Here is a 27,239-nt window from a genome sequence, read left to right on the forward strand (position 1 = left end):
TTAAGAGATTTATGAACCGGCGTTAGCCCATAAAGCTCTTAACTCCTGACTTTTTTCTGCGACTGGAGTCTTGTCGGTAGATTTCTAACGCTCACTTCAGCCAAGACTCTAAATACCAGCGTTAGAAAGATCCCATTGAAAAGATAGGATACGCAATTGGCGTAGGGGGATCTGCGGTATGGAAAAGTCGCGGCTGGAAAGTGAGTGTTAGACCCTTTCCTGACTGACTCTAAATACCAGCGGGCGGCCAAAACCAGCGTTAGGACTCCTTAACGCTGGTTTGGACGGCTAACGCAGAACTCTAAATCTAGGCGATTGTATCTACATTTTAAAAGATACTAAGTAATTCACGTATCCTGCTTTTCTGTTTAATCAGCATATATTCATTCCTTAGCTGTTCTCAGGTGTTGCTGGAAACTGAGAATACTTTTGTATTAACTGCAATATTAATTAACACATTGATTCATTATTAACCTCTGGGTATCAAATATTGCCACAAAACCTATATTTGTATTTACTAAAATCAAACTCTTACAGCCGGCTTCAATGAGGACTTCTGCCGCTTGGATGAGGAGGGATGTCCTGTCTTCAAAAACTGTAAGTGGATTGTCAGGTTTTTTTTTAAGGGTTAATTGGGTTGGTTTTAATTTTAGCTTAGGGTTTGGGCACCGTAAAATAGCTAAATGTCCTTTTAAGGGCAATTCTCATCCAAATGTCCTTTTCAGGGCAATGGGGAGCTTAGGTTTATTTATTTGGGGGGTTTCGTTGTGTGGGTGGTGGGTTTTACTGTTGGGGGCTGTTTATATTTTTTTTTACAGGTAAAAGAGCTGATTTCTTTGGGGCAATGCCCAGCAAAAGGCCCTTTTAAGGGCTATTGACAGTTTAGTGTAGGCTAGGGTTTTTTTATTTGGGGGGGGGGGGGGCTTTTTTATTTTGATAGGGCTATTAGATTAGGAGTAATTCGTTTTTATTTTTGATAATTTCTTTTTTTATTTTGTGTAATTTAGTGTTTATTTTTTGTGTGTAATTTATATAAATGTATTTGATTAATTTAATTTATTTTATTGTAATGTTAGTTTTTAGTGTAAGGCAGGTTCGGTTTTACTTTACAGGTAAATTTGTATTTATTTTAACTAGGTAGCTAGTAAATAGTTAATAACTAGTCTACCTAGTTAAAATAAATACAAACTTAGCTGTGAAATAAAAATAAAACCTAAAATAGCTACAATGTAACTATTAGTTATATTGTAGCTAGCTTAAGTTTTTTTTACAGGTAAGTATGTATTTAGTTTTAAACAGGAATTATTTAGGTAAGTATTGTAAGGTTTATTTAGATTTATTTTAATTATATTTAAGTTAGGGGGTGTTAGGCTTCGGGTTGCGTTAGGGTTAGGGTTATGCTTAGGGTCAGGGTTACGTTAGGTTTAGCGGTTTATATTTATTTAGTGTTATTGATGTTGGAGGCCAGAGGTTTAGGGGTTAATAACTTTAGTATAGTGGTGGCGACATTGGGGGCGGCAGATTAGGAGTTAATAACTGTAATGTAGGTGGCGGCGATGTTTAGGGGCGGCTGATTAGGGGTTAATAAGTGTATTTAGGTGGCAGCGATGTTATGGGCGGCAGATTTGGGGTTAATAACTGTAATGTAGGTGGCGGCGATATCGGGGGCGGCAGATTAGGGGATAATAACTGTAATGTAGGTGGCGGCGATGTTAGGGGCAGCAGATTAGGGGTGTTTAGACGTGGTTTTTATGTTAGGTTTAAACATAACTTTTTCTTTCCCCATAGATATCAATGGGGCTGCGTTACGGAGCTTTTGTTTCCGCGATCTCAGGTGTTAGGCTTTTTTTTAGACGACTCTCCCCATTGATGTCTAGGGGGAAATCGTGCACGAGCACGTCAAAGCAGCGCTTGTATTTGGGTGAGGTATTGAGCATATCACCCGCACAAGCAGTGTTTTTCAAAACCTGTAATAGCAGCGCTATAGGGAGGTGAAATAACGCTTCTGTGGCGCTCATTAATTTCCCTATAGCGCTCAAAACTCGTAATCTAGCTGATTGGGAATCAATACCCAAGCTAGAGGACACAGATAAGGGAGGGACAAGACAGGGAACCTAAACAGAAGGCACCACCGCTTGAAGAACCTTTCTCCCAAAAGAAGCCTCAGCAGAGGCAAAAGTATTAAATTTATAGAATTTGGAAAAAGTGTGTAGAGAGGACCAAGTTGCAGTCTTGCAAATCTGTTCCACAGAAGCTTATTTTTGAAGGCCCAGAAAGAAGAAACAGCCCTCATGGAATGAGCCGTGATTCTCTCAGGAGGCTGCTGACCAGCAGTTTCATAGGCCTAGCGAATTATACTCTTCAGCCAGAAAGAAAGAGAAGTAGCCATAGCTTTCTGACTCTTGTCAGACTGGCGAAAATCCTTAGTCGCCTACAAATAGAATTTCAACGCACGCACCACATTTAGGTTGTGCAGCAAACACTCCTTATGAGAAGGATTAGGACACAAAGAAGGAACAACGATTTCCTGATTAATATTCCTATCCGAAACCACTTTAGAAAGGAAACCTAACTTAGTACGTAGAACCACCTTATCAGAATGAAAGATAAGATAAGGGGAATCACACTGCAACGCCGAGAGTTCAGAGACTCTCCGAGCAGAAGAAATGGCAACAAGAACAAAACCTTCCAAGATTACATCTTAATATCTAAGTAATGCATAGGCTCAAATGGAGCCTGCTGAAGAACTTTAAGAACAAGGTTAAGACTCCAGGGAGGAGTAACAGGTTTAAACACAGGTCTGATTCTGACCAAGGCCTGACAAAAAGATTGCCTGTCAAGTTCATCCACTAGACGCTTATGCAACAAAATAGACAAGGCAGATATTTGACCCTTTAAAGTACTCGCTGACAAACCCTTTTCCAGACCTGCCTGGAGAAAGGACAAAATCCTAGGAATCCTGACTCTACTCCACGAGAAACCTTTGGATTCACACCAGTACAGATATTTACGCCATATTTTATGGTAAATCTTTCTAGTCACAGGCTTATGAGCCTGGATCAAAGTCTCAATGACCGACTCAGAGAACCCATGCTAAGATAAAATTAAGCGTTCAATCTCCAAGCCGTCAGCTTCAGGGAAGTGAGATTTGTATGAAGGAAGGGACCCTGAAGTAGAAGGTTCTTCCTCAGAGGGAGTCTCCAAGGTGGAAGAGATGACATTTCCACTAGGTCTGCATACCAAATCCTGCAAGGCCACGCTGGTGCTAAGAGAATCACCAATGCCCTCTCCTGCTTGATTCAAGCTATGACTCATGGAAGGACAGCGAACGGAGGAAACAGGTATGCTAGACTGAAATTCCATGGTACCGCCAGTGCATCTATCAGGATGGCCTGTGGATCCCTTGACCTTGAACCGTACCTCGGGAGCTTGGCATTCTGCCGAGATGCCATGAGATCTAGCTCCGGCCGCCCCCATTTGAGAATCAAACTGGAAAACACCTCCGGATGGAGTTCCCACTCCCCGGGATGAAAAGTCTGTCTGCTCAGAAAATCCGCTTCCCAATTGTCCACCACTGGAATGTGGATCACAGATAGACAGCAGTCTTGTATCCATCCACTGAATAATTTTGGTCACCTCTGACATTGCCAAGGAACCCCCGAGTTCCTCCCTGGTGGTTGATGTAAGCCACCAATGTTATGTTGTCCGACTGGAACTTGATAAACTGGGCTAAAGCTAACTGAGGCCAGGCATTGAAGATCACTCTCAGCTCTAAGATGTTTATGGGGAGAACTGACTCCTCCAAGTCCATAGACCCTGAGCCTTTAATGAGCCCCAGACTGCTCCCCATCCCAGCAGGCTGGCATCCGTGGTCACAATCACCCAGGTAATTCTGCGGAAGCAGGTTCCCTGGGAGAGGTGTTCCTGAGACAACCACCACGGAAGAGAATTTCTTGTCACCTGATCCAGATCTATTCATGGAGACAGATCCGTATAATCCCCGTTCCATTGCCTAAGCATGCATAACTGCAGAGGTCTGAGATGGAGCCAAACAAAAGGGATGATGTCCATGGCAGCTACCATCAGACCAATTACTTCCATACATTGAGCCACTGATGGCCGAGGAGAGGACCAAAGGGCAAGGCAAAAGTCGAAGATCCTTGTTTTTCTGATCTCTGTCAGAAATATCTTCATTGATAGGGAGTCTATTATGGTCCCCAAGAACACTACTCTTGTAGCGTGAACCAAGGAACATTTTCCCAGATTCACCTTGCATCCGTGGGAATGAAGGAAAGACAACAAGATCTCCGTATGAGAGTTTGCTTGTTGAAAGGATGGCACCTGAACCAGAATGTCATCCAGATATGTTGCCACTGCAATGCCTCAAGACCGGATTACCACCAACAGAGCCCCCAAGACTTTGAGAAAATTCTGGGATCTGTGGCAAGGCTGAATGGAAGTGCCACAAACTGAAAGTGCTTGTCTAGAAAAGAGAATCTCAGAAACTTGTGATGATCCCTGTAGATGGAAACATGAAGGTATGCATCCTTTAAGTCTATGGTTGTCAAGAACTGACCCTCTTGAACCAAGGGAAGAATGGAATGTATAGTTTCCATCTTGAGAAACTTGTTTAGACATTTTAGGTCCAAAATTGGTCTGAAAGTTCCCTCTTTCTTGGGAACCACAAACAGATTGGAGTAGAATCCCAGACCCTGTTCCAATATAGGAACTGGAACAATCACTCCCAGGGCGGAAAGATCCCGGACACAATGTAAAAACACCTCTCTTTTTATCTGGTCTACAGATAATCGAGAGAGGAGAAACCTGCCCCTGGGAGGAAAAGTCTTGAACTCTAGTTTGTACCCTTGGGATAAGATGTCTACTGCCCAGGTATCCGGAACATCCCGAATCCAGGCCTGATCGAATAAAGAAAGTCGGCCCCCACTGGATCCGTTTCCGGATCGGGGGCAGGCCCTTCATGCTGACTTTTAATCATTTACGGGCTTCTTAGATTGCTTCCCCTTGTTCCAAGACTGATTGGACTTCCAGGAAAGCTTGGACTGTTCCTGCTTGGAAGTGGGGGGGGGGGATGCTTTCCTCTAAAGATTCAAAAGGAATGAAAATTACTCTGACGTCCTTTCTGTTTATTCCTCTTATCATGATGGAGAAAATGTCCTTTTCATCCAGTAATATCTGAAATAATTTCGGCCAAGCCCGGCGCAAACAAGGTCTTATCCTTGTAGGGAAGTGCCAAACGCTTGGACTTAGATGAAACATCCGCAGACCAGGATTTCAACCATAAGGCTCTGCGAGCCAGTACAGCAAAGCCAGAAATCTTTGCTCCCAACTTAATGACTTGTAAGGAAGCATCCATGATAAAGGAATCGACCAACTTAAGAGCCTTAATCCTATCCTGGATTTCCTCAAGTGAATTATCTGTCTGAATAGAATCAGACAACACATCAAACCAATAGGCTGCCCCGCTGGTGACAGTAGCAATACACACTGCAGGCTGCCATTGCAGACCCTGGTGAACATACATCTTCTTTAGTAATGCCTCCAACTTTTTATCCATAGGATCCTTAAAGGAACAGCTATGGGAATAGTGGTTCTCTTAGCCAAAGTGGAAATTGCTCCTTCCACCTTGGGGACTGTTTGCCAAGACTCCTTAATAGAGTCAACTATTGAAAACATTTTCTTGAAAATTGGGGATGAAGAGAAAGGAATACCAGGTCTCTCCTACTCCCATGCAATAATCTTTGCAGCACGGTCTGGTACAGGGTAAAACCTCCACCGCGGAGGGTATGTCAAAGTACTTGTTCAGCTTACTATACTTCTTAGGATTGACTACGACAGTCATATCAGAGTCGTCCAAGGTAGCCAAAACCTTCTTAAGTAAGACAGAGACAGAGGTGTTCCAGCTTAAATCTGAAGGATATAACTTCTGCATCAGAAGAAGGAATGACACTGTCTGAGTCTGAGATCTCACCCTCAGATGCTACCAAAGTATCTTCCTCCTCAGACTTCTGGGAGGAAACACTCTGAGTAGTCACGACTGGGCCAGAAACCTTACTCACTGATTCTTTAGATTTCCTTTTGCGCTTTCCCTGCAGCATGGGAAAAGCAGACAGCGCATCAGATACCACAGAGGATATATGGGTAGCAATGTCTTGCAAAGTAACTCCTACCGGAGCGTGAGAGGAAACGCAGTGCACTGCATGAGTAGACAGCAAAGGTTGATACACTTGAGGAGAAAGCTGCAGCATATCTGGAACAGGAGACCCCTGAACAGCATCCGCTTTAGCTAATGATGGCTCAGAATCAAAAAGTCTATCCCTGTAATGCAATGTTCTTTCAATACATGAAGAGCAAAAAGGGATTGGTGGTTCCACCTGGGAGTCAAAACACAAGCTACATGTAACATTTTGTAAGGCCTCTTGGTCCATCTTTAACCAATAACCAAAAGAAAAAATAAAACTGCTTTTATTTCACTTGAATATTATTACTGCCAAAAAAACGTTACTGTCACTTTTTACATTTTTATGTTAGAACTAAATTTTTATTTCTGAACAACGGAGCAGCGGACCTTATTAGAACCTCAGACAGCCTCAACACCTCAGCAATTTTGCTGAGCTGCCTACCTGTCCTACTGGTTGCCAGTATTCAAGAACCGCAAACGATCCGGTCTTTGATCCGGAGCAGCGCACATAGTCTAATGGGCAATCATATAACACTGCAGAGCCGCAAAAAAACTAACTTCTCTATTCCAGAACTCACAGGAAGTGAGTCCGGAAAGGCACCCAAAAAAACTGTCTTGTCAACTCTGAAGAACACCACCTCTTTAATCGTGGGCGTTCCTTAGGTGCTGCAAACATCCCGGCCACCATTAACTCAGAGTAGAGCCGCAAAGAAACTCTGTGCACACAGCAGTCAGAAGTAAAATACACCTTACATACACATTCCTTGTCCGGAATTAAATCGAAGAAAAGGACATAACTGAGTGTGGCAAACCTAGCCACTTCTGGACTATAATGTAAGAAAGGTTGTCTATAGGATGTATTGTGTGCTATGTAGATGTGACAGACCCTTCTGTCAGTACTGAAGGAGTTAACTGTGTTCAGCTCTAAGAAGCTATTGTGTACTGTCATTAAAGTTAGTGATAAACAGTCCATTGTTTAATCACCCTCAGAGAGCAGACGCCTAAGTAAAGTAATGTGATTCTATTGTGGTCTGTCCAAGGGTGTGGTCCCTCCATCTAATGTACAACATTCTTTCAACCCCCATCTGGGGGGTCAGACCTGCATAAATACTAGGCATAGCCTTTTAATAAATGTCATTCTGTTTTAAACCTGAAAACTGGCTGGGTTGTGAATTGCTTATCCCCTGTTCAGGACATTGTTCCCTGGTGTTAACCCTTGGTATCCTGTTGGTACCGTTACAATTGGTGGCAAGCGACGGAATGAACCTTATCGCCCAGAAGAGCAACTACACAAGCCAGTAACCTCAGGAAGAGGGGGATTACTACAATACTGACTAAGATGGAAGGAGTACCAGGGACCGAAGTGAATGGAGATGGATTATTCTAAGCTAAAGAGACAAACGTTAAAGGAACTGCTAGAAGCCAGGGGAAAGATAGCCAGCAGCAAACCCAAGGTTATATTAATTGCCGAGCTGATGGAGGGAGACAGAGCTCGCAGCGCTACGCCTCCAGCAGCCATGGAGGAGACCCTATACCAGAGGGAAATGAGGACCAGGCTGGAATTTTTACCCCAACCTGTACCACGGGATATGCTATCCGTGGTAATGGCAGATGTGCAGGAGTACGTGATGGCACACAGTCCGAATCCATTTTGGACGCACCCAGCAACCCAGTAAGACCCAAAATCCCATACCATGCATTTAAAATGTTTTGTGAGGAGAAGGATGAGATCGATGGGTATTTACAGGATTTTGAGAGACTGTGCGAGTTACATGATTTGGAGCAGTCCGTATGGGTGCCGGTGCTAGCAGGCAAGCTAGCCGGTAGAGCAGCGGAAGCGTATCGCGCTGTACCCAGGGAGGACAGCAAGGATTACGCTAAAGTGAAGAGAGCGATCTTGGAAAGATATGCCATTACCTCAGAGGCATACCGGCGCAAGTTTAGAGGCCTGCGCAAGCCAGAAAGAGATTCACATGCAGAGTGGGCCCACAAGCTGGATCAAGCATCTCAAGGGTGGATACAGGCCAGCCAAGCTACCACCATGGAAGAATTGCGACAACTGATGCTGTTGGAGCAATTCTTTAACGGCTTGTCCCCAGAAGCCCAAGAATGGGTGAGAGATCGAAAACCCCTCACCTTAACCGAAGCAGCCAGATTAGCAGACCAGCATTTTGATGCCAGGAGGCACCATGGACTACAGCCTAACAACCCCACAGCGGTACCTTTTCGCCCAGCCCCAGGGAATCCACCACCCCCTTCACGATACAACGGACGGGCGAATATACAATGCCACACCTGCAAGCAGTGGGGACATATGGCACGTGAGTGCACCCAAAATCGGAGCAGACAAGCTTGGAACCAGGTCAGACAGAACCTGGCCCCAAGGGCGGCTGCTCACCATTACCAAACGGAGCCAGCCGCTCCTGAGGTGTTGAGCACCCAAGCCGAGGAACCCCTGGGAATACTGCATGAGGTGATGTCGGTCCGGGCCACCGATAACCGGCAACATCACCGCCAGCTGGTGACCGTAGAGGGTAAGGAGGTCCAGGGACTTCGGGATTTGGGAGCTACTTTAACCCTGATAGCTCCCCATTTGGTGCCGGATACAGTACACACTGGCGGATCCGTGGCAGTACGAGGGGCAGGGGGAGCGGTATACCGATTGCCCACTGCTAGAGTGGAGTATAGACCCCCAGTCACCCCAGCAGCTGCCAGTTACCAGCCCCCGGCGCACCGCTATACCACACGGCCTCCGGCCACAAACTACCCTCAGAGAGCCCGGTTCAATTTGCGGGGCTACTCACTACCTATTCGGTGCTTTGGATGTAAGCAACTAGGTCACAAAAGACCAGAGTGTCCCCTAAACGCAGCGAATCAAGCACAGTCCTGGAGAAGACCCGCCGGCGGAATCCCACATAATCCTGAATGCTGGGGCAGCCTACATGAAGCAGACCCCGTGCAAGCTGCCCACCGGAATAACTGGCAACGGGTTAAAGTGAATGGGAAGGAGGTCAGTGGTCTACGGGATACTGGTGCTACCATGACCTTGCTTCAAGAGAACTTGGTGTCTGAGAAACAGCACACTGGAGACACTGTGGCTGTGAGGGTAGCAGGGGGCACTGTGTTCCGCCTACCTGTTGCCAGGGTACATTTGGATTGGGGAGTGGGCGCTAGACCTGTGAATGTGGGGGTCAAGAAGGACTTACCTGCTGATGTTTTCCTTGGAAATGACTTGGCCCCCCTTGTTTCTGCCTATGCTCCCATGGGTCCCGCTGATGTTAACCCTGTGACTACCCAAAGCCCAGTCCCTCCGGGAAGAGGTACATTTGAACCGTGGTGGACTACGCCACTAGGCACCCTGAAGCTTACTTGAGCCGAAAGTTGTTGCCCCGTGAAGTAAGCTACGCCGCCATCGAAAAAGAATGCCTGGCCGTGGTGTGGGCCCTCAAAAAGTTGCAGCCGTACCTGTATGGACAATCTTTTTCCTTACTCACAGATCACAACCCGTTGGTGCGGCTGAACCGTGTGGCCGGGGACAATGCCAGGCTGCTGCGCTGGAGTTTGGCGCTGCAGCCCTTCGACTTTACAATCCATTATCGCCCAGGGAAACAAAACGGTAAGGCAGACGGGTTGTCCAGACAAACTGAACTTGAAAAGTGATCTGTGAGTACTTCCCCGGACATCCCCAAGCCGATCCGTTGGGATCAGACTGTGTATGCTGGCTTGGTTCTGGGGGAGCATTGTGGCAAACCTAGCCACTTCTGGACTATAATGTAAGAAAGGTTGTCTATAGGATGTATTGTGTGCTATGTAGATGTGACAGACCCTTCTGTCAGTACTGAAGGAGTTAACTGTGTTCAGCTCTAAGAAGCTATTGTGTACTGTCATTAAAGTTAGTGATAAACAGTCCATTGTTTAATCACCCTCAGAGAGCAGACGCCTAAGTAAAGTAATGTGATTCTATTGTGGTCTGTCCAAGGGTGTGGTCCCTCCATCTAATGTACAACATTCTTTCAACCCCCATCTGGGGGGTCAGACCTACATAAATACTAGGCATAGCCTTTTAATAAATGTCATTCTGTTTTAAACCTGAAAACTGGCTGGGTTGTGAATTGCTTATCCCCTGTTCAGGACATTGTTCCCTGGTGTTAACCCTTGGTATCCTGTTGGTACCGTTACACTGAGCCCCTCAAATAAAACATTAAATGCTCCTCTCGTCCCCAGTGCCTGCGTAATCTGCCTACAATTAACCCTTAATAGGATTACTGGTATTAGCATCACATGCAGATTTAACTGCTGAAGTGCCATTTTTCCTGAACAAAGAAAAATAAACTTGGCACTTACCTGAATCTACATCTGTCCGGCAGAAGGTTTGAGAGGGTATCCTCCCTCACATGGACCTGTGGGAAAAAATAAAGACTGAATAATCTTACTAAGGCTTTCAAGATAGGGCAGCAAAAACTGTTTGAGAGACACAGTGGGGATTGTACCCCACAAGTTCCCAATTGCTTAAAGCCACCACTGCTCTACTGAAGAGACTGACATGGGCTACGGCTAGACCCCAGGAAAGATCAGAGCCAACCTGCTTTGCTTTAAAATAATAAAATCTTGATTGAAGAAAATTCTATCAGACACCTAAACTTTACCACCTCCTTGCAACACAGACAAAGAGAATGACTGGAGTTTGTGGGAAGGGAAGTGATATTTAACAGCTTTGCTGTGGTGCTATTTGCCTCCACCTGCTGGCCAGGAATGATATTCCCATCAGTAATTAATGATGATCCGTGGACTCACTGTGTCATTAGAAAGAAAGAGTGTTATATACAGTCTATAGACATCACCTACAGTGCTGTATACAGTGCTACAGATCACTGATAGAGTGTTATATACAAGTCTATAGACATCACCTAGAGTGCTGTATACAGTGCAAGATATAGTTAGAGTATTATATACAGTCTATAGACATCCCCTAGAGTGCTGTATACCGTGCAACAGATCACAGATAGAGTGTTATATATAGACTATAGATATCACCTAGAGTGCTGTATACAGTGCAACAGATCACAAATAGTGTTATATACCAGTCTATAGACATCACCTAGAGTGCTGTATACAGTGCTAGAGATCACAGATAGAGTTGTATATACCAATCTATAGACATCACCTAGAGTGCTGTATACAGTGCTAGAGATCACAGATAGAGTTGTATATACCAGTCTATAGACATCACCTAGAGTGTTATATACAGTGCTAGAGATCACAGATAGAGTTGTATATACCAGTCTATAGACATCACCTTGAGTGCTGTATACAGTGCTAGAGATCACAGATAGAGTGTTATATACCAGTCTATAGACATCACCTAGAGTGCTGTATACAGTGCTAGAGATCACAGATAGAGTTGTATATACCAATCTATAGACATCACCTAGAGTGCTGTATACAGTGCTAGAGATCACAGATAGAGTTGTATATACCAGTCTATAGACATCACTTAGAGTGCTGTATACAGTGCTACAGATCACAGATAGGGTGTTATATACAGTCTATAGACATCACCTAGAGTGTTATATACAGTGCTAGAGATCACAGATAGAGTTGTATATACCAGTCTATAGACATCACCTTGAGTGCTGTATACAGTGCTAGAGATCACAGATAGAGTGTTATATACCAGTCTATAGACATCACTTAGAGTGCTGTATACAGTGCTAGACATCACCTAGAGTGCTGTATACAGTGCTACAGATCACAGATAGAGTGTTATATACAGTCTATAGACATCACCTAGAGTGCTGTATACAGTGCTACAGATCACAGATAGAGTGTTATATACAGTCTATAGTCATCACCTAGAGTGCTGTATACAGTGCTAGAGATCACAGATAGGGTGTTATATACAGTCTATAGACATCACCTAGAGTGCTGTATACAGTGCTAGAGATCACAGATAGGGTGTTATATACAGTCTATAGACATCACCTAGAGTGCTGTATACAGTGCTACAGATCACAGATAGAGTGTTATATACAGTCTATAGACATCACCTAGAGTGCTGTATACAGTGCTACAGATCACAGATAGAGTGTTATATACAGTCTATAGACATCACCTAGAGTGTTATATACAGTGCTACAGATCACAGATAGGGTGTTATATACAGTCTATAGACATCACCTAGAGTGTTATATACAGTGCTACAGATCACAGATAGGGTGTTATATACAGTCTACAGACATCACCTAGAGGGCTGTATACAGTGCTACAGATCACAGATAGAGTGTTATATACAGTCTATAGACATCACCTAGAGTGTTATATACAGTCTATAGACATCACCTAGAGTGCTGTATACAGTGCTAGAGATCACAGATAGAGTGTTATATACAGTCTATAGACATCACCTAGAGTGCTGTATACAGTGCTACAGATCACAGATAGAGTGTTATATACAGTCTATAGACATCACCTAGAGTGCTGTATACAGTGCTACAGATCACAGATAGGGTGTTATATACAGTCTATAGACATCACCTAGAGTGCTGTATACAGTGCTACAGATCACAGATAGGGTGTTATATACAGTCTATAGACATCACCTAGAGTGCTGTATACAGTGCTAGAGATCACAGATAGAGTGTTATATACCAGTCTATAGACATCACTTAGAGTGCTGTATACAGTGCTAGAGATCACAGATAGGGTGTTATATACAGTCTATAGACATCACCTAGAGTGCTGTATACAGTGCTACAGATCACAGATAGAGTGTTATATACCAGTCTATAGACATCACTTAGAGTGCTGTATACAGTGCTACAGATCACAGATAGGGTGTTATATACAGTCTATAGACATCACCTAGAGTGCTGTATACAGTGCTAGAGATCACAGATAGAGTTGTATATACCAGTCTATAGACATCACCTAGAGTGCTGTATACAATGCTAGAGATCACAGAGAGAGTGTTATATACAGTCTATAGACATCACCTAGAGTGTTATATACAGTCTATAGACATCACCTAGAGTGTTATATACAGTCTATAGACATCACCTAGAGTGCTGTATACAGTGCTACAGATCACAGATAGGGTGTTATATACAGTCTATAGACATCACCTAGAGTGTTATATACAGTGCTACAGATCTCAGAGTGTTATATACAGTCTATAGACATCACCTAGAGTGTTATATACAATGCTACAGATCACAGAGTGTTATATACAGTCTATAGACATCACCTAGAGTGTTATATACAATGCTACAGATCACAGAGTGTTATATACAGTCTATAGACATCACCTAGAGTGTTATATACAGTCTATAGACATCACCTAGAGTGTTATATACAGTGCTAGAGATCACAGAGTGTTATATACAGTCTATATACATCACCTAGAGTGTTGTATACAGTGCTACAGATCACAGATAGGGTGTTATATACAGTCTATAGACATCACCTAGAGTGTTATATACAGTGCTACAGATCACAGATAGGGTGTTATATACAGTCTATAGACATCACCTAGAGTGCTGTATACAGTGCTACAGATCACAGATAGGGTGTTATATACAGTCTATAGACATCACCTAGAGTGCTGTATACAGTGCTACAGATCACAGATAGAGTGTTATATACAGTCTATAGACATCACCTAGAGTGCTGTATACAGTGCTACAGATCACAGATAGAGTGTTATATACCAGTCTATAGACATCACTTAGAGTGCTGTATACAGTGCTACAGATCACAGATAGGGTGTTATATACAGTCTATAGACATCACCTAGAGTGTTATATACAGTCTATAGACATCACCTAGAGTGTTATATACAGTCTATAGACATCACCTAGAGTGTTATATACAGTCTATAGACATCACCTAGAGTGCTGTATACAGTGCTACAGATCACAGATAGAGTGTTATATACAGTCTATAGACATCACCTAGAGTGCTGTATACAGTGCTACAGATCACAGATAGAGTGTTATATACCAGTCTATAGACATCACTTAGAGTGCTGTATACAGTGCTACAGATCACAGATAGGGTGTTATATACAGTCTATAGACATCACCTAGAGTGCTGTATACAGTGCTAGAGATCACAGATAGAGTTGTATATACCAGTCTATAGACATCACCTAGAGTGCTGTATACAATGCTAGAGATCACAGAGAGAGTGTTATATACAGTCTATAGACATCACCTAGAGTGTTATATACAGTGCTACAGATCACAGATAGGGTGTTATATACAGTCTATAGACATCACCTAGAGTGTTATATACAGTGCTACAGATCACAGATAGAGTGTTATATACAGTCTATAGACATCACCTAGAGTGTTATATACAGTCTATAGACATCACCTAGAGTGCTGTATACAGTGCTACAGATCACAGATAGGGTGTTATATACAGTCTATAGACATCACCTAGAGTGTTATATACAGTGCTACAGATCACAGATAGGGTGTTATATACAGTCTATAGACATCACCTAGAGTGTTATATACAGTGCTACAGATCACAGATAGAGTGTTATATACAGTCTATAGACATCACCTAGAGTGCTGTATACAGTGCTACAGATCACAGATAGAGTTGTATATACCAGTCTATAGACATCACCTAGAGTGCTGTATACAGTGCTAGAGATCACAGAGAGAGTGTTATATACAAGTCTATAGACTCCCCCTGGATGAATTGCCCGGTTCTGAGTATATATCATACCTAGATATGCGTCCTTCATCTCATCCTGAACTTTAGTGATATTTATCCAGCTACTCTCTTGTTCTCCCCTTCTGAAAACTGAGACCCCTCCTGTCCAGTCATATGCCCCCACTGATCCCAGCATTGCTCCGTCCTAAGGAAAGGAAACGGTTAATAGTGCAATGCTCTGCAGGACAAGTCAGTCATTGATGCTGAGTCATTAATGGTTTCTGAGCTTCTGGAGAAGTAATGAGAACTCACTGAGGTTAGAATGGAGCTAAACCCATCCTGAGACATCTCCAGCTGAAAGGAACTCCCAGACTGAGACTTTGTGCCTGAGGGAGACCAGAGGAAAACATTAGTGAGAGGGTAATGCTGGTGACATACAGAGAGCCTATCTGTGTATTATGTGAGTATTGTGTCTATCTGTGTATTATGTGAGTAATGTGTCTGTGTATTATGTGAGTAATGTATCTGAGTATTATGTGAGTAATGTGTCTGTGTATTATGTGAGTATTGTGTCTATCTGTGTATTATGTGAGTAATGTGTCTGTGTATTATGTGAGTAATGTGTCTGTGTATTATGTGAGTAATGTGTCTGTGTATTATGTGAGTAATGTGTCTGTGTATTATGTGAGGAATGTGTCTGTGTATTATGTGAGTAATGTATCTGAGTATTATGTGAGTAATGTGTCTGTGTATTATGTGAGTAATGTGTCTATCTGTGTATTATGTGAGTATTGTGTCTATCTGTGTATTATGTGAGTAATGTGTCTGTGTATTATGTGAGTAATGTGTCTGTGTATTATGTGAGTAATGTGTCTGTGTATTATGTGAGTATTGTGTCTGTGTATTATGAGAGTAATGTGTCTGTGTATTATGTGAGTAATGTGCCTGTGTATTATGTGAGTAATGTGCCTGTGTATTATGTGAGTAATGTGTCTGTGTATTATGTGAGTAATGTGTCTGTGTATTAAGTGAGTATTGTGTTTGTGTATTATGTGAGTAATGTGTCTGTGTATTATGTGAGTAATGTGTCTGTGTATTAGGTGAGTAATGTGTCTGTGTATTATGAGAGTAATGTGTCTGTATATTATGTGAGTATTGTGTCTGTGTATCATGTGAGTAATGTGTCTGTGTATTAGGTGAGTAATGTGTCTGTGTATTATGAGAGTAATGTGTCTGTGTATTATGTGAGTATTGTGTCTGTGTATTATGTGAGTAATGTGTCTGTGTATTAGGTGAGTAATGTGTCTGTGTATTATGTGAGTAATGTGTCTGTGTATTATGTGAGTATTGTGTCTGTGTATTATGTGAGTAATGTGTCTGTGTATTATGTGAGTATTGTGTCTGTGTATTATGTGAGTAATGTGTCTGTGTATTATGTGAGTAATGTGTCTGCGTATTATGGAAATAATGTGTCTGTGTATTATGTGAGTAATGTGTCTGTGTATTATGTGAGTATTGTCTCTGTGTATTATGTGAGTAATGTGTCTGTGTATTATGTGAGTAATGTGTCTGTGTATTATGTGAGTAATGTGTCTGTGTATTATGTGAGTAATGTGTCTACAGACCCTCTGTTAGCTTTTCGCTAACTCATACCCCTATTACCTGCCCCAGCAGACCCTCTGTTAGCTCTTCGCTAACTCATACCCCTATTACCTGCCCAAGCAGACCCTCTGTTAGCTCTTCGCTAACTCATACCCCTATTACCTGCCCAAGCAGACCCTCTGTTAGCCCTTCACTAACTCATACCCCTATTTCCTGCCCCAGCAGACCCTCTGTTAGCCCTTCACTAACTCATACCCCTATTACCTGCCCCAGCAGACCCTCTGTTAGCTCTTCATTAACTCATACCCCTATTTCCTGCCCCAGCAGACCCTCTGTTAGCCCTTCACTAACTCATACCCCTATTACCTGCCCCAGCAGACCCTCTGTTAGCTCTTCACTAACTCATACCCCTATTACCTGCCCCAGCAGACCCTCTGTTAGCCCTTCACTAACTCATACCCCTATTACCTACCCCAGCAGACCATCTGTTAGCTCTTCACTAACTCATACCCCTATTACCTGCCCCAGCAGACCCTCTGTTAGCTCTTCACTAACTCATACCCCTATTACCTGCCCCAGCAGACCCTCTGTTAGCCCTTCACTAACTCATACCCCTATTACCTACCCCAGCAGACCATCTGTTAGCTCTTCACTAACTCATACCCCTATTACCTGCCCCAGCAGACCCTCTGTTAGCTCTTCACTAACTCATACCCCTATTACCTGCCCCAGCAGACTCTCTGTTTGCCCTTCACTAACTCATACCCCTATTACCTGCCCCAGCAGACTCTCTGTTTGCCCTTCACTAACTCATACCCCTATTACCTGCCCCAGCAGACCCTCTGTTAGCCCTTCACTAACTCATACCCCTATTACCTGCCCCAGCAGACCCTCTGTTTGCCATTCACTAACTCATACCCCTATTACCTGCCCCAGCAGACCCTCTGTTAGCCCTTCACTAACTCATACCCCTATTACCTGCCCCAGCAGACCCTCTGTTAGCTCTTCACTAACTCATACCCCTATTACCTGCCCCAGCAGACCCTCTGTTAGCCCTTCACTAACTCATACCCCTATTACCTGCCCCAGCAGACCCTCTGTTAGCTCTTCACTAACTCATACCCCTATTACCTGCCCCAGCAGACTCTCTGTTTGCCCTTCACTAACTCATACCCCTATTACCTGCCCCAGCAGACTCTCTGTTTGCCCTTCACTAACTCATACCCCTATTACCTGCCCCAGCAGACCCTCTGTTAGCCCTTCACTAACTCATACCCCTATTACCTGCCCCAGCAGACCCTCTGTTTGCCATTCACTAACTCATACCCCTATTACCTGCCCCAGCAGACCCTCTGTTAGCCCTTCACTAACTCATACCCCTATTACCTGCCCCAGCAGACCCTCTGTTAGCTCTTCACTAACTCATACCCCTATTACCTGCCCCAGCAGACCCTCTGATAGCCCTTCACTAACTCATACCCCTATTACCTGCCCCAGCAGACCCTCTGTTAGCTCTTCACTAACTCATACCCCTATTACCTGCCCCAGCAGACCCTCTGTTAGCTCTTCACTAACTCATACCCCTATTACCTGTCCCAACAGACCCTCTGTTAGCTCTTCACTAACTCATACCCCTATTACCTGCCCCAGCAGACCCTCTGTTAGCCCTTCACTAACTCATACCCCTATTACCTACCCCAGCAGACCATCTGTTAGCTCTTCACTAACTCATACCCCTATTACCTGCCCCAGCAGACCCTCTGTTAGCTCTTCACTAACTCATACCCCTATTACCTGCCCCAGCAGACCCTCTGTTAGCCCTTCACTAACTCATACCCCTATTACCTACCCCAGCAGACCATCTGTTAGCTCTTCACTAACTCATACCCTTATTACCTGCCCCAGCAGACCCTCTGTTAGCTCTTCACTAACTCATACCCCTATTACCTGCCCCAGCAGACTCTCTGTTTGCCCTTCACTAACTCATACCCCTATTACCTGCCCCAGCAGACTCTCTGTTTGCCCTTCACTAACTCATACCCCTATTACCTGCCCCAGCAGACCCTCTGTTAGCCCTTCACTAACTCATACCCCTATTACCTGCCCCAGCAGACCCTCTGTTTGCCATTCACTAACTCATACCCCTATTACCTGCCCCAGCAGACCCTCTGTTAGCCCTTCACTAACTCATACCCCTATTACCTGCCCCAGCAGACCCTCTGTTAGCTCTTCACTAACTCATACCCCTATTACCTGCCCCAGCAGACCCTCTGTTAGCCCTTCACTAACTCATACCCCTATTACCTGCCCCAGCAGACCCTCTGTTAGCTCTTCACTAACTCATACCCCTATTACCTGCCCCAGCAGACCCTCTGTTAGCTCTTCACTAACTCATACCCCTATTACCTGTCCCAACAGACCCTCTGTTAGCTCTTCACTAACTCATACCCCTATTACCTGCCCCTGCAGACCCTCTGTTAGCCCTTCACTAACCCATACCCCTATTACCTGCCCCAGCAGACCCTCTAATAGCTCTTAACTAACTCATACCCCTATTACCTGTCCCAGCAGACCCTCTGTTAGCCCTTCACTAACTCATACCCCTATTACCTGCCCCAGCAGACCCTCTGTTAGCCCTTCACTAACTCATACCCCTATTACCTGCCCCAGCAGACCCTCTGTTAGCCCTTCACTAACTCATACCCCTATTACCTGCCCCAGCAGACCCTCTGTTAGCCCTTCACTAACTCATACCCCTATTACCTGCCCCAGCAGACCCTCTGTTAGCCCTTCACTAACTCATACCCCTATTACCTGCCCCAGCACACCATCTGTTAGCCCTTCACTAATTCATACCCCTATTACCTGCCCCAGCAGACCCTCTGTTAGCCCTTCACTAATTCATACCCCTATTACCTGCCCCAGCAGACCTTCTGTTAGCCCTTCACTAACTCATACCCCTATTACCTGCCCCAGCAGACCATCTGTTTGCCCTTCACTAACTCATACCCCTATTACCTGCCCCAGCAGACCCTCTGTTAGCTCTTCATTAACTTATACCCCTATTACCTGCCCCAGCAGACCCTCTGTTAGCCCTTCACTAACTCATACCCCTATTACCTGCCCCAGCAGACCCTCTGTTAGCCCTTCACTAACTCATACCCCTATTACCTGCCCGAGCAGACTCTCTGTTAGCTCTTCACTAACTCATACCCCTATTACCTGCCCCAGCAGACCCTCTGTTAGCCCTTCACTAACTCATACCCCTATTACCTGCCCCAGCAGACCATCTGTTAGCTCTTCACTAACTCATACCCCTATTACCTGCCCCAGCAGACCCTCTGTTAGCTCTTCACTAACTCATACCCCTATTACCTGCCCCAGCAGACCCTCTGTTAGCTCTTCACTAACTCATACCCCTATTACCTGCCCCAGCAGACCCTCTGTTAGCCCTTAACTAACTCATAACCCTATTACCTGCCCCAGCAGACCCTCTGTTAGCCCTTCACTAACTCATACCCCTATTACCTGCCCCAGTAGACCCTCTGTTAGCTCTTCACTAACTCATACCCCTATTACCTGCCCCAGCAGACTCTCTTTTAGCCCTTCACTAACTCATACCCCTATTACCTGCCCCAGCAGACCCTCTGTTAGCCCTTCACTAACTTATACCCCTATTACCTGCCCCAGCAGACCCTCTGTTAGCTCTTCACTAACTCATACCCCTATTACCTGCCCCAGCAGACCCTCTGTTAGCCCTTCACTAACTCATACCCCTATTACCTGCCCCAGTAGACCCTCTGTTAGCTCTTCACTAACTCATACCCCTATTACCTGCCCCAGCAGACTCTCTGTTAGCCCTTCACTAACTCATACCCCTATTACCTGCCCCAGCAGACCCTCTGTTAGCCCTTTACTAACTTATACCCCTATTACCTGCCCCAGCAGACCCTCTGTTAGCTCTTCACTAACTCATACCCCTATTACCTGCCCCATCAGACCCTCTGTTAGCTCTTCACTAACTCATACCCCTATTTCCTGCCCCAGCAGACCCTCTGTTAGCCCTTCACTAACTCATACCCCTATTTCCTGCCCCAGCAGACCCTCTGTTAGCCCTTCACTAACTCATACCCCTATTACCTGCCCCAGCAGACTCTCTGTTAGCTCTTCACTAATTCATACCCCTATTACCTGCCCCAGCAGACCCTCTGTTAGCCCTTCACTAACTCATACCCCTATTACCTGCCCCAGCAGACCCTCTGTTAGCTCTTCACTAACTCATACCCCTATTACCTGCCCCAGCAGACCCTCTGTTAGCCCTTCACTAACTCATACCCCTATTACCTGCCCCAGCAGACCCTCTGTTAGCTCTTCACTAATTCATAGCCCTATTACCTGCCCCAGCAGACCCTCTGTTAGCTCTTCACTAATTCATACCCCTATTACCTGCCCCAGCAGACCCTCTGTTTGCCCTTCACTAATTCATACCCCTATTACCTGCCCCAGCAGACCCTCTGTTAGCTCTTCACTAACTCATACCCCTATTACCTGCCCCAGCAGACCCTCTGTTAGCTCTTCACTAACTCATACCCCTATTACCTGCCCCAGCAGACCCTCTGTTAGCTCTTCACTAACTCATACCCCTATTACCTGCCCCAGCAGACTCTCTGTTAGCTCTTCACTAACTCATACCCTTATTACCTGCCCCAGCAGACCCTCTGTTAGCCCTTCACTAACTCATACCCCTATTACCTGCCCCAGCAGACCCTCTGTTAGCCCTTCACTAACTTATACCCCTATTACCTGCCCCAGCAGACCCTCTGTTAGCTCTTCATTAACTTATACCCCTATTACCTGCCCCAGCAGACCCTCTGTTAGCTCTTCACTAATTCATAGCCCTATTACCTGCCCCAGCAGACCCTCTGTTAGCTCTTCACTAATTCATACCCCTATTACCTGCCCCAGCAGACCCTCTGTTTGCCCTTCACTAATTCATACCCCTATTACCTGCCCCAGCAGACCCTCTGTTAGCTCTTCACTAACTCATACCCCTATTACCTGCCCCAGCAGACCCTCTGTTAGCTCTTCACTAACTCATACCCCTATCACCTGCCCCAGCAGACCCTCTGTTAGCCCTTCACTAACTCATACCCCTATTACCTGCCCCAGCAGACCCTCTGTTAGCTCTTCACTAACTCATACCCCTATTACCTGCCCCAGCAGACCCTCTGTTAGCTCTTCACTAATTCATACCCCTATTACCTGCCCCAGCAGACCTTCTGTTAGCCCTTCACTAACTCATACCCCTATTACCTGCCCCAGCAGACCATCTGTTTGCCCTTCACTAACTCATACCCCTATTACCTGCCCCAGCAGACCCTCTGTTAGCTCTTCACTAACTCATACCCCTATTACCTGCCCCAGCAGACCCTCTGTTAGCTCTTCACTAATTCATACCCCTATTACCTGCCCCAGCAGACCCTCTGTTAGCTCTTCACTAACTCATACCCCTATTTCCTGCCACAGAAGACCCTCTGTTAGCCCTTCACTAACTCATACCCCTATTACCTGCCCCAGCAGACCCTCTGTTAGCTCTTCACTAACTCATACCCCTATTACCTGCCCCAGCAGACCCTCTGTTAGCCCTTCACTAACTCATACCCCTATTACCTGCCCCAGCAGACCCTCTGTTAGCTCTTCGCTAACTCATACCCCTATTACCTGCCCCAGCAGACCCTCTGTTAGCTCTTCACTAACTCATACCCCTATTACCTGCCCCAGCAGACCCTCTGTTAGCCATTCACTAACTCATACCCCTATTACCTGCCCCAGCAGACTCTCTGTTAGCCCTTCACTAACTCATACCCCTATTACCTGCCCCAGCAGACCCTCTGTTAGCCCTTCACTAATTCATACCCCTATTACCTGCCCCAGCAGACCTTCTGTTAGCTCTTCACTAACTCATACCCTTATTACCTGCCCCAGCAGACCCTCTGTTAGCTCTTCACTAACTCATACCCCTATTACCTGTCCCAGCAGACCCTCTGTTTGCCCTTCACTAACTCATACCCCTATTACCTGCCCCAGCAGACCCTCTGTTAGCTCTTCACTAACTCATACCCCTATTACCTTCCCCAGCAGACCCTCTGTTAGCCCTTCACTAATTCATACCCCTATTTCCTGCCCCAGCAGACCCTCTGTTAGCCCTTCACTAACTCATACCCCTATTACCTGCCCCAGCAGACCCTCTGTTAGCCCTTCACTAATTCATACCCCTATTACCTGCCCCAGCAGACCCTCTGTTAGCTCTTCACTAACTCATACCCCTATTACCTGCCCCAGCAGACCCTCTGTTAGCCCTTCACTAATTCATACCCCTATTACCTGCCCCAGCAGACCCTCTGTTAGCCCTTCACTAATTCATACCCCTATTTCCTGCCCCAGCAGACCCTCTATTAGCTCTTCACTAACTCATACCCCTATTACCTGCCCCAGCAGACCCTCTGTTAGCTCTTCACTAACTCATACCCCTATTACCTGCCCCAGCAGACCCTCTGTTAGCTCTTCACTAACTCATACCCCTATTACCTGCCCCAGCAGACCCTCTGTTAGCTCTTCACTAACTCATACCCCTATTACCTGCCCCAGCAGACCCTCTGTTAGCTCTTCACTAACTCATACTCCTATTACCTGCCCCAGCAGACCCTCTGTTAGCTCTTCACTAACTCATACCCCTATTACCTGCCCCAGCAGACCCTCTGTTAGCCCTTCACTAACTCATACCCCTATTACCTGCCCCAGCAGACCCTCTGTTAGCTCTTCACTAACTCATACCCCTATTACCTGCCCCAGCAGACCTTCTGTTAGCTCTTCACTAACTCATACACCTATTACCTGCCCCAGCAGACCCTCTGTTAGCTCTTCACTAACTCATACCCCTATTTCCTGCCCCAGCAGACTCTCTGTTAGCCCTTCACTAACTCATACCCCTATTACCTGCCCCAGCAGACTCTCTGTTAGCTCTTCACTAACTCATACCCCTATTACCTGCCCCAGCAGACCCTCTGTTAGCCCTTCACTAATTCATACCCCTATTACCTGCCCCAGCAGACCCTCTGTTAGCTCTTCACTAACTCATACCCCTATTACCTGTCCCAGCAGACCCTCTGTTAGCCCTTCACTAATTCATACCCCTATTACCTGCCCCAGCAGACCCTCTGTTAGCTCTTCACTAATTCATACCCCTATTAGCTACCCCAGCAGACCCTCTGTTAGCTCTTCACTAACTCATACCCCTATTACCTGCCCCAGCAGACCCTCTGTTAGCTCTTCACTAACTCATACCCCTATTACCTGCCCCAGCAGACCCTCTGTTAGCTCTTCACTAACTCATACCCCTATTACCTGCCCCAGCAGACCCTCTGTTAGCTCTTCACTAATTCATACCCCTATTAGCTACCCCAGCAGACCCTCTGTTAGCTCTTCACTAACTCATAACCCTATTACCTGCCCCAGCAGACCCTCTGTTAGCTCTTCACTAACTCATACTCCTATTACCTGCCCCAGCAGACCCTCTGTTAGCCCTTCACTAATTCATACCCCTATTACCTGCCCCAGCAGACCCTCTGTTAGCCCTTCACTAACTCATACCCCTATTACCTGCCCCAGCAGACCCTCTGTTAGCTCTTCACTAACTCATACCCCTATTACCTACCCCAGCAGACCCTCTGTTAGCTCTTCACTAATTCATACCCCTATTACCTGCCCCAGCAGACCCTCTGTTAGCTCTTCACTAATTCATACCCATATTACCTGCCCCAGCAGACCCTCTGTTAGCCCTTCACTAACTCATACCCCTATTACCTGCCCCAGCAGACCCTCTGTTAGCTCTTCACTAACTCATACCCCTATTACCTGCCCCAGCAGACCCTCTGTTAGCTCTTCACTAACTCATACCCCTATTACCTGCCCCAGCAGACCCTCTGTTAGCTCTTCACTAACTCATACCCCTATTACCTGCCCCAGCAGACCCTCTGTTAGCTCTTCACTAACTCATACCCCTATTACCTGCCCCAGCAGACCCTCTGTTAGCCCTTCACTAATTCATACCCCTATTACCTGCCCCAGCAGACCCTCTGTTAGCTCTTCACTAACTCATACCCCTATTACCTGTCCCAGCAGACCCTCTGTTAGCCATTCACTAATTCATACCCCTATTACCTGCCCCAGCAGACCTTCTGTTAGCTCTTCACTAACTCATACCCCTATTACCTGCCCCAGCAGACCCTCTGTTAGCTCTTCACTAACTCATACCCCTATTACCTGCCCCAGCAGACCCTCTGTTAGCTCTTCACTAATTCATACCCCATTAGCTACCCCAGCAGACCCTCTGTTAGCTCTTCACTAACTCATACCCCTATTACCTGCCCCAGCAGACCCTCTGTTAGCTCTTCACTAACTCATACCCCTATTACCTGCCCCAGCAGACCCTCTGTTAGCCCTTCACTAACTCATACCCCTATTACCTACCCCAGCAGACCCTCTGTTAGCTCTTCACTAATTCATACCCCTATTACCTGCCCCAGCAGACCCTCTGTTAGCTCTTCACTAATTCATACCCCTATTACCTGCCCCAGCAGACCCTCTGTTAGCCCTTCACTAACTCATACCCCTATTACCTGCCCCAGCAGACCTTCTGTTAGCTCTTCACTAACTCATACCCCTATTACCTGCCCCAGCAGACCCTCTGTTAGCTCTTCACTAACTCATACCCCTATTACCTGCCCCAGCAGACCCTCTGTTAGCTCTTCACTAACTCATACCCCTATTACCTGCCCCAGCAGACCCTCTGTTAGCTCTTCACTAACTGATACCCCTATTACCTGCCCCAGCAGACCCTCTGTTAGCTCTTCACTAATTCATAGCCCTATTACCTGCCCCAGCAGACCCTCTGTTTGCCCTTCACTAACTCATACCCCTATTACCTGCCCCAGCAGACCCTCTGTTAGCTCTTCACTAACTCATACCCCTATTACCTGCCCCAGCAGACCCTCTGTTAGCTCTTCACTAATTCATAGCCCTATTACCTGCCCCAGCAGACCCTCTGTTTGCCCTTCACTAACTCATACCCCTATTACCTGCCCCAGCAGACCCTCTGTTAGCCCTTCACTAACTCATACCCCTATTACCTGCCCCAGCAGACCCTCTGTTAGCTCTTCACTAACTCATACCCCTATTACCTGCCCCAGCAGACCATCTGTTAGCTCTTCACTAACTCATACCCCTATTACCTGCCCCAGCAGACCCTCTGTTAGCTCTTAACTAACTCATACCCCTATTACCTGCCCCAGCAGACCCTCTGTTAGCCCTTCACTAACTCATACCCCTATTACCTGCCCCAGCAGACCCTCTGTTAGCTCTTCACTAACTCATACCCCTATTACCTGCCCCAGCAGACCCTCTGTTAGCCTTTCACTAACTCATACCCCTATTACTTGCCCCAGCAGACCCTCTGTTAGCCCTTCACTAACTCATACCCCTATTACCTGCCCCAGCAGACCCTCTGTTAGCTCTTCACTAACTCATACCCCTATTACCTGCCTCAGCAGACCCTCTGTTAGCCCTTCACAAACTCATACCCCTATTACCTGCCCCAGCAGACCCTCTGTTAGCTCTTCACTAACTCATACCCCTATTACCTGCCCCAGCAGACCCTCTGTTAGCTCTTCACTAATTCATACCCTTATTACCTGCCCCAGCAGACCCTCTGTTAGCCCTTCACTAACTCATACCCCTATTACCTGCCCCAGCAGACCCTCTGTTAGCTCTTCACTAATTCATACCCCTATTTCCTGCCACAGAAGACCCTCTGTTAGCTCTGTATTTCCTTATACCCCCTTGTCTATCTCTACAGAATCAATCCAATCCTTTCTGCACTTATGGAGCCCCTCTGACCCGTCTGTCCATAAGCTCCTGTATTGTGGCACCTTCTATAGCAAAAATCTTCTCCTGTAGCTGGTTCTGAATCTGGTTGAGTAAAGAAAAGTCATTGACTCTGAACACATAATCCGAGGATGGAAGTGAGCCGATACTCTTCAGCTCGTTGAAGGCACGTTGACTATTGAAGGCGTCACCCACCTGAGATAAAAAGAACATCAGTAATAAACATTACCAGTAGGTACAAGGCTATGGGGCAGATATAATCACATTGGCAGATTTATTCTTATTTATTAAATTAATCAAGTCCTGTGTTGTCTGCAAACCAATAGCTTTTGTAGTATGCTGCTAGGTCTGCACCTTTGTAAAAAGTGTTCAGAAACTAGTAGTGTAGTGAGGTCTGACAGCACAATGCTTTACTAGTAGTGTAGTGAGGTCTGACAGCACAATGCTTTACTAGTAGTGTAGTGAGGTCTGACAGCACAATGCTTTACTAGTAGTGTAGTGAAGTCTGACAGCACAATGCTTTACTAGTAGTGTAGTGAGGTCTGACAGTACAATGCTTTACTAGTTGTGTAGTGAGGTCTGACAGCACAATGCTTTACTAGTAGTGTAGTGAAGTCTGACAGCACAATGCTTTACTAGTAGTGTGGTGAGGTCTGACAGCACAATGCTTTACTAGTAGTGTAGTGAAGTCTGACAGCACAATGCTTTACTAGTAGTGTAGTGAGGTCTGACAGTACAATGCTTTACTAGTAGTGTAGTGAGGTCTGACAGCACAATGCTTTACTAGTAGTGTAGTGAGGTCTGACAGTACAATGCTTTACTAGTTGTGTAG

General features: G+C 45.6%; 1 protein-coding gene across 1 annotated transcript in view; it reads right to left on the minus strand.

The window, feature by feature from the left end:
• LOC128642148 (integrin alpha-M) overlaps positions 1-27,239 on the minus strand; it is a 592,220-nt gene that overhangs the window by 352,970 nt on the left and 212,011 nt on the right. The window contains exons 9-11 of the mRNA XM_053694828.1: positions 26,452-26,602; positions 15,176-15,249; positions 14,936-15,068 (exon numbers count right to left, since the gene is read on the minus strand). Coding sequence (XP_053550803.1) covers positions 14,936-15,068; positions 15,176-15,249; positions 26,452-26,602 — 358 coding nt within the window. The remainder of the gene's footprint in view (positions 1-14,935; positions 15,069-15,175; positions 15,250-26,451; positions 26,603-27,239) is intronic.

The sequence above is a fragment of the Bombina bombina genome, chromosome 11 (assembly GCF_027579735.1).
Source record: "Bombina bombina isolate aBomBom1 chromosome 11, aBomBom1.pri, whole genome shotgun sequence".
Taxonomy (NCBI): domain Eukaryota; kingdom Metazoa; phylum Chordata; class Amphibia; order Anura; family Bombinatoridae; genus Bombina; species Bombina bombina.